The 15,336-nt window shown below is 39.1% G+C and overlaps 1 protein-coding gene across 3 annotated transcripts in view; it reads right to left on the minus strand.

The window, feature by feature from the left end:
* Positions 1–15,336, minus strand: part of nbeal2 (neurobeachin-like 2) — a 71,725-nt gene that overhangs the window by 18,280 nt on the left and 38,109 nt on the right. For all 3 annotated transcript variants that reach the window (XM_088327262.1, XM_088327261.1, XM_088327260.1), the window contains 16 exons: positions 14,687–15,013; positions 12,711–12,860; positions 12,472–12,629; positions 9,967–10,091; positions 9,773–9,887; positions 7,547–7,704; positions 5,999–6,132; positions 5,813–5,920; positions 4,264–4,359; positions 4,055–4,179; positions 3,854–3,994; positions 2,123–2,253; positions 1,953–2,062; positions 734–851; positions 575–672; positions 377–490 (listed from right to left, as the gene is read on the minus strand). In XM_088327262.1, the coding sequence (XP_088183388.1) occupies positions 377–490; positions 575–672; positions 734–851; positions 1,953–2,062; positions 2,123–2,253; positions 3,854–3,994; positions 4,055–4,179; positions 4,264–4,359; positions 5,813–5,920; positions 5,999–6,132; positions 7,547–7,704; positions 9,773–9,887; positions 9,967–10,091; positions 12,472–12,629; positions 12,711–12,860; positions 14,687–15,013 (2,208 nt within the window). The remainder of the gene's footprint in view (positions 1–376; positions 491–574; positions 673–733; positions 852–1,952; positions 2,063–2,122; positions 2,254–3,853; positions 3,995–4,054; positions 4,180–4,263; positions 4,360–5,812; positions 5,921–5,998; positions 6,133–7,546; positions 7,705–9,772; positions 9,888–9,966; positions 10,092–12,471; positions 12,630–12,710; positions 12,861–14,686; positions 15,014–15,336) is intronic.

Consider the following 15,336-nt stretch of genomic DNA (forward strand, 5'->3'; position numbering starts at 1 on the left):
TTTTTACGGCACAGACACTTGACAATGACATAATATTTGCAGAAAACGATTCATAAATGTTTTAGAAAATTTTAAAAAGTGTCATTGGGATAATTTCTCTCGGCACACCTGACGATCTCTGACTGCACACTAGTGTGTCGCGGCACAGTGGTTGAATATCACTGCTTTAGGGTGGATCTGCTTTTTGTAACCTAGGAGGCTTCATAAAAAGAAAAGGCTCAGGGGAGGACCTTTAGAAAATATTTAGATTATCTGATCTGAGTGTTGCTTGTACAGCCCTCTCCTATTCTCTTCGAGAGAACTTCCGAATGTATGTATTCTCTCCTTATTTCAAATGTCTACTTAACTTTAAACTTATAAGTTATCCCTAACGTACCTCTACAAAGGAGCGTAGCTTGTCAAGATGTTCGAAGATGTTGACCGGCAGAGAGTCCAAACGAGACTGGCGCCTTGAAGCGTTTGCAGCCGACATTCGTGGTGGATGAGGCTCCTGTTTGCAAAGGAAAATAACTTTTCACTGGCATGTGATTAAAGTCAAATTCATGGACACAAATGCAATGGTCCAATTTCACACCTTCAGCAGCTGGCAGGGCGTTTGTCCAAAGTTGCTAATGATGCCTTCAAGGGCCTTGCGCTCCGTCTCGTCGGCGATGGCATCGAGATCTACAGCGCCTGTAAGAAAGAGAAAGTTAAATGATGATCTTTAAAAAAAAAAAGGTAATCTTTGGCGTGCCTTCATAGGTGCAGTAGTAGAAAACATTGAGTGCTTTCACAGCTTCTTCTCCTCTCTGCTTGTAGCCGAAGATGAGGTCGATCCACTCGTGCAGATGACACGACACATGCTCGCTTTCCTACAGTGAAATAGTTCAATGTTCATTTAAGGAAGTCTTTTTCAACCTTTTTTGACCCAAAGCACATTTTTTTTTAAAAGAATTCAAAGGCAGAGTCCGCAAAATGTTTTCAAATTAATTGCTGGCACCAGTTTCATGTTTTAATAAGCTTAAATAGACAGTGCTCTACAAGTTTTTCTTATTGTTTATGGGTTTGTAGTCACGGTGACTGAGGAGGTAATACAGGACAAGTTATTCATTTTGGTCAATAATTTTGCTGTTTTATTATATTTGTATCTATTTAAAAAAAAAAAAAAAATTAAATAAGCAAAAATGATCTCCTAAATCAGGGGTCACCGAGAGGACCCTAATAGCCCATGAACAGCTTTTGGAAATAACTCACCAGTGATGGGTCATAGTGATTTACAAGGAAATTGAATTTCTAACTGGCATGAGAAATCACTGACATGATTAGTTTCTTCAAAAACAAGGTTTTAGTGGTCAAGTGTGCTTATTTTAACTCTACTTCTATTAACAACCTGATAACAATGCAATAATAACATTGTAATAACATAAGTTTCTGTTTTAGAAATGCACTTAAAACTGGAAGCCTTTTGCAGTAAGCAGTAACAAAAAAGTAGTTCTCAGGTTCAAAAAGGTTGGCAACACCAGTTCTAGTGGAACAAAATTTGATAAGTTCTAACTTTTTTAGTAAAATCCGGAAATTCAAATAAAATTATCCTCAAGATGTTTACGTTATTCCATCGATTATTATCCTTTGCTAGGCAATTTTTATTAAATATACTGGATGACTTCACGAAGTGTTGCCGAGTGCAGAGGTTAGCACATTTGCCCAAGACGTTCGAGAAGGGCCTGAAGTGGGATGGGTGCCACCAGGCTGTACATGCCCAAGACACACCACAGGAAATGGTGCACCTACAACTCCAGTGGATAAGGGATACAAACACCCACCCACTACCACATGAGCAGATGAATGAAATTTAGTTACTTGACTGATTACTGGAAGAAGGCAATGGCATGTTTCATGGTCTCGAAGCACATATTAGTTAAAAAACACTGATTTAAAGAGCTTGTGCAAGTTGTACTAAAGCCACATCTCACTAGAGCTTTCCGGTGCTTTCTGATGAAGTCCTCCTTCGAGGAGGCCCAGCGAGGCAGCAGGACATCTTCCACCGGATCTTGCGAAATCTGCAAAGATCCCAAGTCGAAGCCTGTGGATACCAAAGTCGGGATCAGGGCTTGTAGTAAGCGGGATCAGGATCGAAACCCACCGTTCAGGTTCTGCAGGAATTCCGGCAAGTAGAAGAACTCTGGGATGAGTTCCTTTACATCAGCCGGGCTTTCGATGCGAGCTTGCCAGGCTGCCGCTACCGAGTGGAACTGGCGGTCCGCGCAGTCGAACCTAAAGGCGGCAGATTGGCATGACAATTAAGGACTGAGCTGTTAAACAACAGCCGCTAGTTGATTTAATTTGGCCTGCCAGACAATACTGAGGAGCACAAGAGAAAAATAAGCTGCATCACGTCAGGCCTATAGTTTCAAATATGTCCATTGGATGTGGCGAAAGACCGGCGCCACTTCCATAGCAAACCACCCACTGTAGCTGTATTTGCTGACTACCATTTATAAAAAAGAGAAAATTTGAGGAAACACCAATCCTAATGTTATTTTACTTTAAACAGAAGTCATGGAGGCGGCAGTAGCTCAGGAGGTAGAGCGCTCGTCTTGGGATCAAAAGACCGCAGTTCGTGTTACATGTCGAAGTGTCCTTGGAAAAGACACTGAACCCCGAATACCCCCAATAATCTGAATCTGAATAAACAGGTTAGCGCCTTACATGGCTGCACGGCCGCTATTGGGAAATGTGAAGCACATTGTAAAGCGCTTTGGGAAGTCATTGACTTGAAAAGCGCTATATAAATGCAGATCATTTCATTTCATGGAGGCGTTGTCTAAGCCAATACGATTGCACTCACATGTGGTGTGTGGATGTCTCTCTTAACCAAAACATTTGATGATAAACAATGTTTTTTTAATTCCCAGCAATTGCAAATGATCCTTTAGCACCTGGTTTAAACGACCTGTATGGAATGCGGAACATTTTTACTCACGGCCTCTGTCAAGCTCCTTATGTTGCGTGTGCAATACGTGAATTTCTTAGACACACTTAAATACTTTTCATCTCCAGGTTTTGGCGTTTTGACTGTACCTTAAACAGGCCTTATCTTACTTTCACGATTTTTATGCTACACTAACAAATAGACATTTTTTTAAAATACGCAGGCACAAACAAATAAAACAGTTTATTGTCGTTATATTCTGTTATCGACTTTTGTCAACAACGTCGACTATTCGTTGCAGAACTATTGTTAACACATACTTAACAGATAACATATTCTACTTTTGACTTTTTTAAGGACACGATCTCTTTGCAGTAAAGAAACATAAGCTCTTTTCCATAATAGATATGAAATCTAAAAACAAAGTTCACAAATTCAGGTAAACATTTTCATTAAAAATAAAATAAAAGCACAGAAAGACATTGTATTCATGAAATCAATTATTTGAATATTTTTTGGGTAAATTAATATATGTGTGCTATTATTGTTACGTTCCAGTTTGCACGAGTTTCCCTGAGTAAAAAATAGTGTAGTGGAAATGAATTAAATTGTTTTTTTCTTTTCTTTTTCTTTTTTACAAATGTGTTGTTTTTTTCCTTTATACTTTTCCTTTACTAAGATTTTATCTCTTGGTACTGTTTATGAACATCAATATTTGTTTTATAATTGAGTCTTACACCCCTGAATCATAATTGTAATTTAATTGTGAGCCTACGAAAGATCCCAAGCACTACAGCTAAGGCGCACTTTTTATCCCATTGAAGTACTAGTCTGGCCCTCACGACATTGTTTTTTCTACCATGTGGGCCCTGAGCTAAAACGAGTTTGACACCCCTGGTTTAGGACAAGAGCGAGTCGAGGACTCAAGGAAGTCATTCCCACCTGCCGCTCTGGAGCTGAATGTGCAGCGTGGTGAAAGGCTCCATTCGGATCATGTAGTGCATGACTCCCGCCGCGTTGGAGTAGTGAGTGCCGTAATGGAATTTGTCGATAGTGCCCGTCGGGTCCTCGAAACTTTCAAATCTGGGGGAAAACCGGACTTGGTCACACTTAGTAGACAACGCAAGTTGAAGGCCAACTTACTTCTCTTTGACCGCTTGTGCATGGCGAGGGTTGACCACACCGACGGGTTTGGACAAGTCTCGGAAAACCGACGGGTCTTCCAGGTTCAGAACGGGCGACGTGTAGTCGCTGAGTATCCATGGAAACTGGCCAAAGCAAATCAGACATCGTTGGTGGCGTGAGTGTGAATGCACTGCCTTGGTTAATTCTCATCTCACGTGTGGTCTTACCACGGGATATTGCGAAAGGTCGTTGTAAGTGCGCCCGGAGATGGTGTTGAGTTGCATCAAATATTCAAAATTAGAAATTTCCCTGCAGACCCATTTCTGTGCAATGTGTGAGAAAACAATCAGTGCAATAATACTAGAACAAAAACGCCAAAAATAATCGATCAATCAATTAATAAAAGTGAAAAAAAAAACATGTCTCGATGTCTTTTTAAAATGTAAAAAAAATGAACATAAATAAAAGCGAGTAAAATTAAGTAAAATCTGGATTCACAAATATTAGGGCAAATTAATGTAAAAAAATATGCTGCAGATGCTATCAGTGCAATATTTCTCACAAAATGTTATCCTAATTAGGGGGCGGTCTTAAATGTGGGTCAGTTAGGACGATTCAAGACTGCCTTTTTCTCTCACAACAACAATTACTGCAAGCAAACTGGCAAATAGTTCAACACAATTCAGTTTCATTTAAGGGACAGAGTGTATTTTCTGACCATTTTATGTCGCTTTATGGTGTAGTGCAACCGAAATCAAGTGCTCAAAAGCACAACGAATAACACAATTAAAGTGACCAAAATGCATTTTTCTGCCTAGCCTTCTAGAGGTTTCGGGGCACCTGTTGTAGCAATATGGCGGACAGTGATGTCAGCTTCCTTTTAGATGAGGCTCATGCTATGTTAAAATTTTTGTTTTTAAATTCTCGACACACAATTGATTTAAGAAATGCATCGTTACATGATAGTTCATGTATCTTTGCTTATAATTTACATGAATATTTTTGCTTTAAAAACAGGAAAAAAAGCAATTACTTTTCTAACCACTAGGGGTCGCTATATAATATACAAAATACACACTGTCCTTTTGGCATCCTTAAGCATTTAATGCTGGTAGCATCTGAATCATAAAGCAACTATCATTAAATAATGTTAAATTCTATTTTCATATTTATTGATTGACATTTTATTTTCTCCCACTAAACGTCAAATACAAGTTTACGATGAATTAGAAGTAAACAACTTTATTAAACAACGGAGGGGGAAAAATATTTTTGTATTTATTTTTAAATATTCATTTCTATGTATTTATTTTTTTAATGTTTACCTTTGTACTTTTGTGTTATTTATTTATTCATCAGTCCAATAAATCATCTTTCAAAAATGTCATTATGATATTTTTAATTTCTCTATATCTTAAAAAATCCCTGGGTTTGATTCCAGCTACAGGCCCCCTTTGCAGAGTTTGCATGTTCTCCCCATCCCTTCTTGGGTTTTCTCCATGTGTGGCAGGTTGATTGGTGACTTCCTAAGTGTCCTTAGGTATGGATGAGTGTGTGAATGGTTGTATATATACAGTATGTGTGTCCTGTGATTGGCTGACAATCATTGTAGGGTGTCCCCTGCCCACTGCCCGATGTCAGCTAGGATGAGCTACAGGAAATGTATTTATTTGCAGTACGTAATAATAACTGACTATTATTTTTCATTAGGGCATTTTTTAGTCCTTCTTAGAGATGAGTATTCAGATAGTCCTGCAAGAGACATGAACTGGCTACCTGTGTGAGGCCTGATGCTTTCAGCAGCTCTTGTGGTGACCGCGATCCAAAATAAAAAAGATTCGGAGGTCGCAGACCCAGAATTCTTGAATACACCTTGTTGCGCAACTGAAAAAAGAAATATAAAAGGAAGCCACTATCAAATCGTGAATTTGAGACGTCGAAATATCACGAGCGCTAGATCACCTTCTTCTTGAAATTGATAAAGTAATGCGCCTGGTCAATGAAAAAGAGCTCCAGGGCGGAACGCCGGAGGTTGTAGCGCCTCAGATGCACCTCGCGAAGCTGAGACAGGGGTCGCTTGAAGTCAAAGCCGATTCCTGCGGGGAGGGAAGATAAACATGCAGTGGAGGCTCAGTGTGGGCTAAAATACCCGTACTGTATTTTCTGCACTATTAGTCGCAGGTTTTTTTTAGTTTGGCTAGGAGTGCAAATAATACTCTTGTGAGACTTTTATGCGAAATTGTTGACACATTATTATATCATTGAGTTTAAAAATTTATGACAGGAACTGTATATCACTTCACGTGTTATTTTCATACTACACCGCAAGAGGGCGCTCTAGGTCTGTGTTGATAATTTTAACCTTGATCTGTTGTGTGGAGGATATTTTTCGAAGCAGAAAGAGGAAGTGAAGCGGGTTATCGTCTTCCTCCTGAGTTGGAGAACTTGTTTACCGGTAAAAGTGACATAGAGGACGAATATTTTATTGGAATTAGTGATTTAGAGTGAAGCTAATAGTTTGGTAAGCGTGTTTTTTATGCTGGAGTTATCTGAATAAATCTTAATATGTTACTTTGTTACTGACGTATTGGAGCATGTCTAGATAAGCACGTACTACATGTAAGTTAGTTAACCATGTTCTCTCATATATATATATATATATATAAAGAGAGAGAGAGAGAGAGAGCAAAACAGTGAGCAAATATCATAAAACAGTGTCTACACTGAATCTTGAGATAAGATCTTGAGTCTGAGCCTGACCTGAGTCAGGCTTAAAATGTCAATCATTACATTCGGGTTGGGGCTTTTCTCTCGCGGACTTTTAAAAACAAATAAATATTTAGGAAAATGTAACCCAAAGTGATGCGTAGCTACTGTACTAAAGTTGCTATGTCCATTAAAATAATTCTTTCCTGTCTCAGTCTATTATCACCCCAACATTGTTCTTATTTGTCTCTCAGCCTTTTTCTCTCCCTCAAAGTGCCGCGTTAGACTCTTAAGGACATATTCCTGCAGTGGTTTATGGTCCAATTTTCAACCAGAAGGACAGCTTTAAACAATTTACATCAACTCTTAAAAAAAAATCTGGAAATGATAGAAAATTGTTGGTCATTGCAACCCGCAGGCACAGAAATATGAAATATGTACATTTTAATACAGTGTTGTTTAACTTAGATCTGCTACAAAAGACAGCCTTTAATGTGTTATCATAGATCACCTCTCCTAACCCAGAGTCCTCACAGATAAATTTGGGGTTTGCTTCAGGCTCTGTCCTGCAAATCGAATAATTTGTCAGGGTGGGGCGGGGTCGGTCTTTAATACGCGCGGGGCCTGGGTCAGACGGAATTTTTTTCTAGGCCCGGTCTTACCTCTAATTGAATTTACCTTACCGATTAAAAATTATATTTGTTTAGTTTTCATACTTTAAAAGAGTGCATTCACGGGAACTCATTTACAGTGTCCATCAAAATTGAACATTCTAATCTCCATCAAGGTAAACTTTATCCTCACCTTCTTCCGTTTCCGCTTTCTCAGTACTGCCATCATAGAAGTAAAGGTGGTGCGTGGTAACCTCCAGGCGTCCAGGAACTTTGGCCACGATAGTGATGAGTTCACAGTCTTCAGATAAAACCAGCTTTTCTTTTTGGCTTTCGTCTTCAGCCTCCACACTAAATGGAGAGTTACAATGTTATTTAATAGGATGTTATTGCAGAGCTGCCAAACATTTAAAATCATATTTCAAAATTGATCAAGAGAATTTTTCTTTTTTTTGTAGTAGAACTTAAATGAGCTGTTCTAAGTCAAAAGTGGTTCTAAAGACACAATCTCTTTTTTCAAAGGGGCACTGACATTTGACCGCCAAGTGTCGCTGTTTAATGTAGTGCAACACAAAAATTGTGCTATAGAGCACAAGGAAGAAGACAAACTACAGAGACTCAAAGTGACCAAACAACATGACATTTCTTACCATGTTTTGCCCCGCCTTTCACAACGTTGTTTTGTTTTGTTTTAGGGTACGCTTAGTGGCAAGATAACAGACAATCATGTCAGGTAATGGTCATAATATGAAGTCAAGTCATGTTTATTTGTATGGCCCTTAATCTCAAGAAGACTCAAAGGGCTGCACGGACTACAGACTATTGCAAACTACAGACTATTATTACACCATCTCCCTATTTCAAACCTACATGAGGGCGAGGAAAAACCTCAACATGAGGAAAATGAAGAAACCTGGAGAAGGGACCGCACATGTGGTAATCCCCCTTCCAGGATGACCAGGCTGCAATGGACGTTGCAATAACAAATAATACACAGATATTGTCAACAGAAAATATGGGTAATGCATAAGATAGAAAATAGAAGTGTGTTTTAAGCCTAGATTTCAACAGTTCCACTGAGGTTGTATATCATTCTAACCTCAGGGGGCAGAGCATTCTACAACAGGGGTGGCGAACACGTGGCTCTAGAGCCGCATGCGGCTCTTGGCCAATAAGAATGCAGCTCTTTGCCTCATCATATTTTCTATATACTGTGGCTCTTTATCTTGTTTCATGTTTAGTTTTTTTTGTGTGTGTATTGAGGGTGGACACTTTCCTTGAAATCAACACAAGAACAATACTTGTTGTATTGTAAGGAGAGGAGTGTGTTATGGGAAATAACATGTTTTTAATTGTGTGAGTTTGTGTGTGTTTGTCTGTCATGGCAGGTCAGTGCGTGATGTGGCTCTCTGACTCTCACAGTTAAAAATTTCGGCTCTTTGTGTCAAACTTGTTCGCCACCTCTGTTCTACAACATCGGGGCCCGAATGGAGAACGCTCTCAAACATGCGGTTCTCTTCTTGGCTCTTGGGAAATTTTAATTTTTTTTTACAGTTTTTTTTGTGGGTTTTCATTATAAAGTGTTTCAACAGTGAACATAAATTATTTAACGAGCTTCCATATGAAGGATTCTGAAGCGACATATGGTCAAAACAGGGTCTGTTGGTGTGACACCTAGACTGTAAACTGTAGTTGGGACTGTGCCCTTTATATATTGAACCGAACCATAATACTAGCAATACACACATACTGCGTTTATCGGAATTAGAAGGCAATGGAAAAAAAAATTCATTTTCAGAATTTTATTTCGGAGCCATATGAACTCATGAAATGAGCCACATCTGACTCGTGAGCCATAAGCTCCCGACCCCTGGTATAGTGTATCCAAAAACAAGTGCTTAAAAGCACAAGGATTATTACAAACTACAAATACTCAAAGTGACCGAAACTTTTTTTTTTGCTAAGTCTTTTTTTTGTTTTTTTTTTAGATTTTTGGGAACCTGGAGCAGCAAGATAGCGGACAATTATGCCAACTCCCTTTCAGTGAAGCAAATTTTATGTAAAATAAATGCATATTCTCTAGTATTTAAAAATGCATGTTTGTATGACAGTTCGTGTATTTTTGTTTATCATTTTAATTAATATGTTTTTCCTTGATGAATTAAGATTTACCATTTTGGAGGAGCTAAATAATACATGTGAAGTAATGTTTATTTGTATAGCCCAACAAGAAGTTTCAAAGGGCTGTACAGACTACAGACTATTATTACACATTTTTATTTTTATTATTATGATTATAACAAACTGGGAAGGGGATTTTATAGCCATAGTGCAAAGATGTCACAAATGCATCTTAAGTATGAAGCTAGCTTATAAATTAAGTTCCAAAGGACAAGCGTATACTTAGTCAGAGACTCACTTGTTATCTAAAAAAACAAGATCCTCTTCCGCTAACTGGTCGTCCTCCATATCACTGACTTTGGCTTCTTTGGCGACGGCCAAAGGGAGGGGTTCAGAACGCGGACTGTCTACTCCTGGAAAAATAATGACATCACTTTTGTTAAGAAATCTTCACAACCAGCAACACGGATTTTGGGCACATATGTGACGCACCCATGTTGTCTCTCTGGGCACTGGCCTCTGTGTGAGGATCATAATGATGGTTGGGAACCAGTTTTAGGCGCATTTTCGAATACGTCTCGGCGCTGGACAGTATCCACTTGACCTGAGGCTGAAATCTGAAGGACAGGGGAAAAAAATATCCATGAGTGGGTTTTTCTGTCTAAGGGCGGTGAGATCAAAGAGCTGTGAAGGATAAAAGAGCGTTTGAGCAGGGATCAGGAACGCACGGCTCGCAGCCAGGTATGGCTCTTTTCATGGGTACAACTGGTTCGGAGATAAAAAAGACTTTATAACGCATTGAGGGTGCACCACCGTGTTTCTACCAGTAGAAGCAGGGTCGCCATAGCACCTTTCTAAGACTGGTCAGAAGAAATGTCAATACGATTTTTTTCTGTGTCTCTTAGTCAATTAGACCCCACATGCGAGTGTGACGTCTGCGCTCTACAATTTCCTGGATAATTTTTCAAACATAGTCTGCACAAGTTATTTAAAAAAAATCCAAAATTATCAAAACGAACATTTGTAGATTTAATATGTCGATAATTTGCTTCAATAAAACTCAATGGAGAACAAATACTGACCACTTAAATCCAAAAGTAACTATGTCAATGTCACGTAGCTGACGGAAAATACATCTGTATCCTCCACATTTGCAGTATTTTGTGACAATTTTACAAAAGAACTCTGCTCACACCTTGTATTTAAACTATTATTCATTTGGCTGACATTGCTATCAGTGTGTGAGTGTGTGTGGATGGGTAAGTGTGAAGCACATTGTAAAGAGCTTTGGGAGGTCTTCATTGACTTGAAAAGCGCCATTTAAATGCAGACCATTCACGTTTACATTTACACTCATGACAAAAATGACGCTTAAAATAAACGGTTATAAGTAGCTGCGGGAGGGAGACAATTTTTAAGTGGAATTTTTGTTGATATGAGACACAGGTGCTGTCAGTACAGATGCTCCCCTAGTTATGACAATTCGGCTTACGAAAAACGGTAGATAGGAACATTTTGTTCAGGATGTTGAAGTTGAAAGTGAGATTTTGTATTGTGTGCACCTTTTTCCGAGGACAGGACATTACTGTAGTGCTTCTTTCCGTCGCTACCGGCGTGTGGTGCTGTGAGAGATCACCCAGCATCAACCCCGAAGAAGAAATCCAGCTTCGACTTTCTGGTTCGTGTGTATACACACTGCACTGTATCCCTAGCGCGCTAAGAACTTTGAGGTTTTTATTTTTAATATCTCATGCATCCACTCATTATGGTTGGTGTAAAGTTTGAAGATTTTTTTTTCCCCATAATTTGGCCCTGGATGTGACCAATAATCCAGTAAGACTAAAATTATTAACACATTATTATATTATTGAGTTGTATTTTTTTTACTACTGGTAATGTATCAACTGCAAAAGGGCACACTAAGCCTATGTTGATAGTTTCAACCTTGCCCTGTTGTGGGTGAACCTTTTTCGGACCGGAAGAAGAATGCCTCTTATCGTTCAGAGTTGGAGGAGTCGTTTAGTAAAAGTGACACGGAGGATAAAGATTTGATTGTATTTAGTGATTTGAAGTGAAGCGAAAAGTTCTTTAAGCATGTTTTTTTACGCTAGCATTTTCTGAATAACTCTTACTATGTTCCTTTGTGGGCAGCACGGCGGCGCAGTGGTTAGCGTGTATGCAGCTAAGTTCTGAGGTCACGAGATCGAACCTCCTGTGTGGAGTTTGCATGTTCTCCCCGTGCTTGCGTGGGTTTCCTCCGGGCACTCCAACTTCCTCCCACATTCCAAAGACGTGCATGTCAGGTTAATTGGCCGGTCTGGATTGTCCCTAGGTATGAATGAGCGAGCGAATTGTCTGTCCCTGTGTGCCCTGCGACTGGTTGGCAACCAGTTCAGGATGTCCCCTGCCCACTGCCCAATGACGGCTGGGATAGGTTCCAACACCCCCGCGACCCTATTAAGGATAACCGGTGCGGATAATGGATGGATGTTACTTTGTTACTGACGTACTTTTTTCGGGAGTGTAAGACGTACTGTACCATATTATGTTCTCTATTTAATTTTAAAATGCCTTTCAAGATGACCTGATTTTTTTGAGTGTTGACTTTTATTAAATACATTTCCTCCAAAAATGAGACTTATACTTCGAGTGCAACTTATATATGTTTTTTCCCTCATAATGATGCGTTTTTTGGCCTGGTGGGACTTATACTCCGGAGAGACTTACAGTCTAGAAAATGCAATAGCTTGTGTCTCGAATTAAGGTTTAGCAGCTTTGTTTAATTTTGTCTTAAAATATATGGTGTAACGCTCATAAAAAAAAAAATCAAAACATTTTGCTTCATGGCTCTTTGAATCGAAAATATTCCCGACCCCCTCTAAGCTTAGCGGCACAAACAGACTCCAGAGGAAAGTGGCAAAGAGCATTTTTAGATGGAATTTAAAGCATGTTTGGGTAAAGCAAATAAAAATAACATTGGGGAAGAGCAAATCCTACTTTTGGGCCCACACGGCTCTCTCGCTGGTTAACAGCCTGCGCAGAGCCTTCCAGTGCTGCCACACCACCCCCTGCTGGTTGGAGCTTTGTTTCTGCCAACTGGAGTAGCGCCCGTTCTCACTCCGTACACGCTTCAGGTAGGGATCAACTATGGCTTCCTATGAGGACGCACAAGGTGACGGGTAATTCAAAAGGTCAGAAGACGTGATGGCTGACGCACGCAGTCTAAGTTGCACCACCTGAAATTTGGCTTTGCTTTCAGATCTGTCTTTGTCCCGTCTGAAGGCCGTGCTCATGAGGTCATCGAAACACGAGTTCCAGAAATTAGACATGATGTCGTGACTGCGCCCAAATGTGTCCAGCTCATACTGCTCCATCGTGGGCTGAACCTGCGCATAAGGGAACAAGCAGACATGTTTAATATTTTCTAAACAATTTTGCCTGCTTATCCTGACATTCTATGCATCTTATTTTTCGTCTAAGCCTTTGCTACATGTATATCCTGAAGTGCCATATCTAATCTTGTTCACTACATTGTTATCGATGACAATAAAGATCGTGCTAAAAGGTGAGACAATATCTTGGGATTTTTTTTCTCACTCTCAAAACTTCTGGGTCAAAAATAAATCACAGTTGATCAAAACTTTATACATATTGTAACAACCTTGAATATAATAATAATAATAATAATTTCCTTGTATTGTCATTCTGTGTAACAATGTACACAGAACGAAATGTCGATTGCACCTGACCCGTTGTAGCGAGCCGATGCAGCCGCAGCCAACATAGGGCGCCGCCGACCACTTTTTAAGTCTTAGGAATGACTCGGCCGGGGCGCGAACCACCGACCTCCCAGTCTCAAAGCGGGCGCCTTACCATCTAGGCTACTGAGCTGGTATAATAATAATATAATATTGAATTGTTGATCAATTTGATAAATCAGTGAGAGTTAAAAACAATAAATTACTTGAAAAATAAATTGTTTTGTAAAATACAACCTGACTTTGCGTTGAACCAAACAAAGTAACCCAATTATTTTTGTGTTGATTGCACAAAACGGTGTTTAAACTATTTAACGATTTAAACTAAGATGAATGAATAATGTTTCTATAAATAAAAACAAAAAGGCCCCTTTTTGTTACTGCAAAATGTTTTTATTGATATAATGCATTTATTTTTCATTGCATTGTTATAACTTTGGCCAGTCTGTAAGCATTACATTGTAAATATTTTTGCCTATTTATCCTGATGATCTTTAAATGGACAGTTTGTAATATTTAGTGCCTCCTAGTGCTACAAAAAACCTTTCATCCAGTTGTAAATAAAACAAAAACATTGATTTGAATACTATCATACAAATGTTCATTTTCATTCAAAAATCATAGGTCGGAAAATGTGTATTTATTTTACGTAGTGGAATCCCTACCTAAAGGTTCCCCCCATGTTTGTCTGGGATCGTGCTGCTACGCTGTGCTCTGTGGCCATCGTTTTCATTTGCTTTGGACACCAGTGCCATCTAGTGGTAAAATATTACACACTGGGGCTTTAAACTTTTTTCTCTTTAAAGTATTGTATTAAATGTTTATCCTGGATTGCCATGTCTCATCTCATTGCATACAATGTTTCAGAACGTTGATATCAAGAACAGTAAAGACAAGTCTGTTTCTATTCTGAAAAAAACCTTTTCCAATAAAGCCCAACGTTTTCTTTTTTTAATTAGTTAAGTCATTGTACAAATCAACCAAAGAAGTTCAAATCAATTCTGGTCAGTCCAATCTTGAGCCAAATTGGAGTGTTTTTAACCCAAATGTTTTCAGGGTGAAATTTCAGCAGAAGTGAGCCAGTTACCATAAATAATGAGTTAAATTAATGTCCTCTTATTTAATGTTCTTAAAGTATGAGACAGAAAAAAAGACTATTATGACTTCATAAAATCGCAGACATTACATATCAAATTAAATTTATCGGACGAAAGTATGAGAAATTAAATCAACCGAGTAGGCACACGCTGAAATCCCAAAATATAAACAAGAAGAATAGTATACACATACTAAGAGGGTTTCTATTTGGTGGTCATAAAACATTTCAACAATCTTAATATTTAACTTAAAATGGCGTCTGCTTAAAATATCCAAGATAAATTTGTGGCTGTTGATATCCTTGTCAAAACATTCATTTGTAAAAAATACAGATAAAGAATGTATTATGTTCTGACCTGCTGCTGGTAAAAGCTCTGCCACTCCAACGTGTGGCAGTAGGCCTTGAGGTCCTGTGCAAATGTGGTGCTGCCGTTGGTCACGGGCAGGCTCGGGAGCAGCTGTTGTACCGTAACAGGGTCTGCATGCTGGTCCAAAAGAGCTCGGACAACCGGGACCACCTGAGAGAACATCTCCGAATGCTCGGTGTTGTTGATGTCTGCTGGTTCCTTGTCTGGCCACAGGGGGACGCCGATTCGGCCCAGCAGGAAGCAGACCTCCTCCCAGCTCAGGCACAACACGGTTTGCAGCAGGCTGTGCAGTTTTACAAAGGCCATCACACACACCTGAGAAGTGCAGAAGTGTTTTTAATATTTAGTATTGATGAATGTATTCTGTTTTTAATATTGGAATCAGCAAAGGAGATGACATAGGATGCTAAGGTTGTTTGTTATTTTGACTACTATTCCTTACAGTTGGATTGCAAAGTATGCCAGAGTTGTTAGTTTTTTTGCCTATTTTCTCTCAATGTTTTTTTAAGTTATTTTGACTACTATGCACTGTTTACATTATTGTCACTATTGGCCACTAATGTTGCTGTTTTTTGATTCAACACCCTTTTGGGCTGATATACTTTTTGTAACCTAGGAGAATTAATTAAAAAAAAAAA

Source organism: Urocampus carinirostris, chromosome 2, assembly GCF_059441175.1.
Source record: "Urocampus carinirostris isolate Australia breed hairy pipefish chromosome 2, RoL_Ucar_1.0, whole genome shotgun sequence".
NCBI classification, from domain to species: domain Eukaryota; kingdom Metazoa; phylum Chordata; class Actinopteri; order Syngnathiformes; family Syngnathidae; genus Urocampus; species Urocampus carinirostris.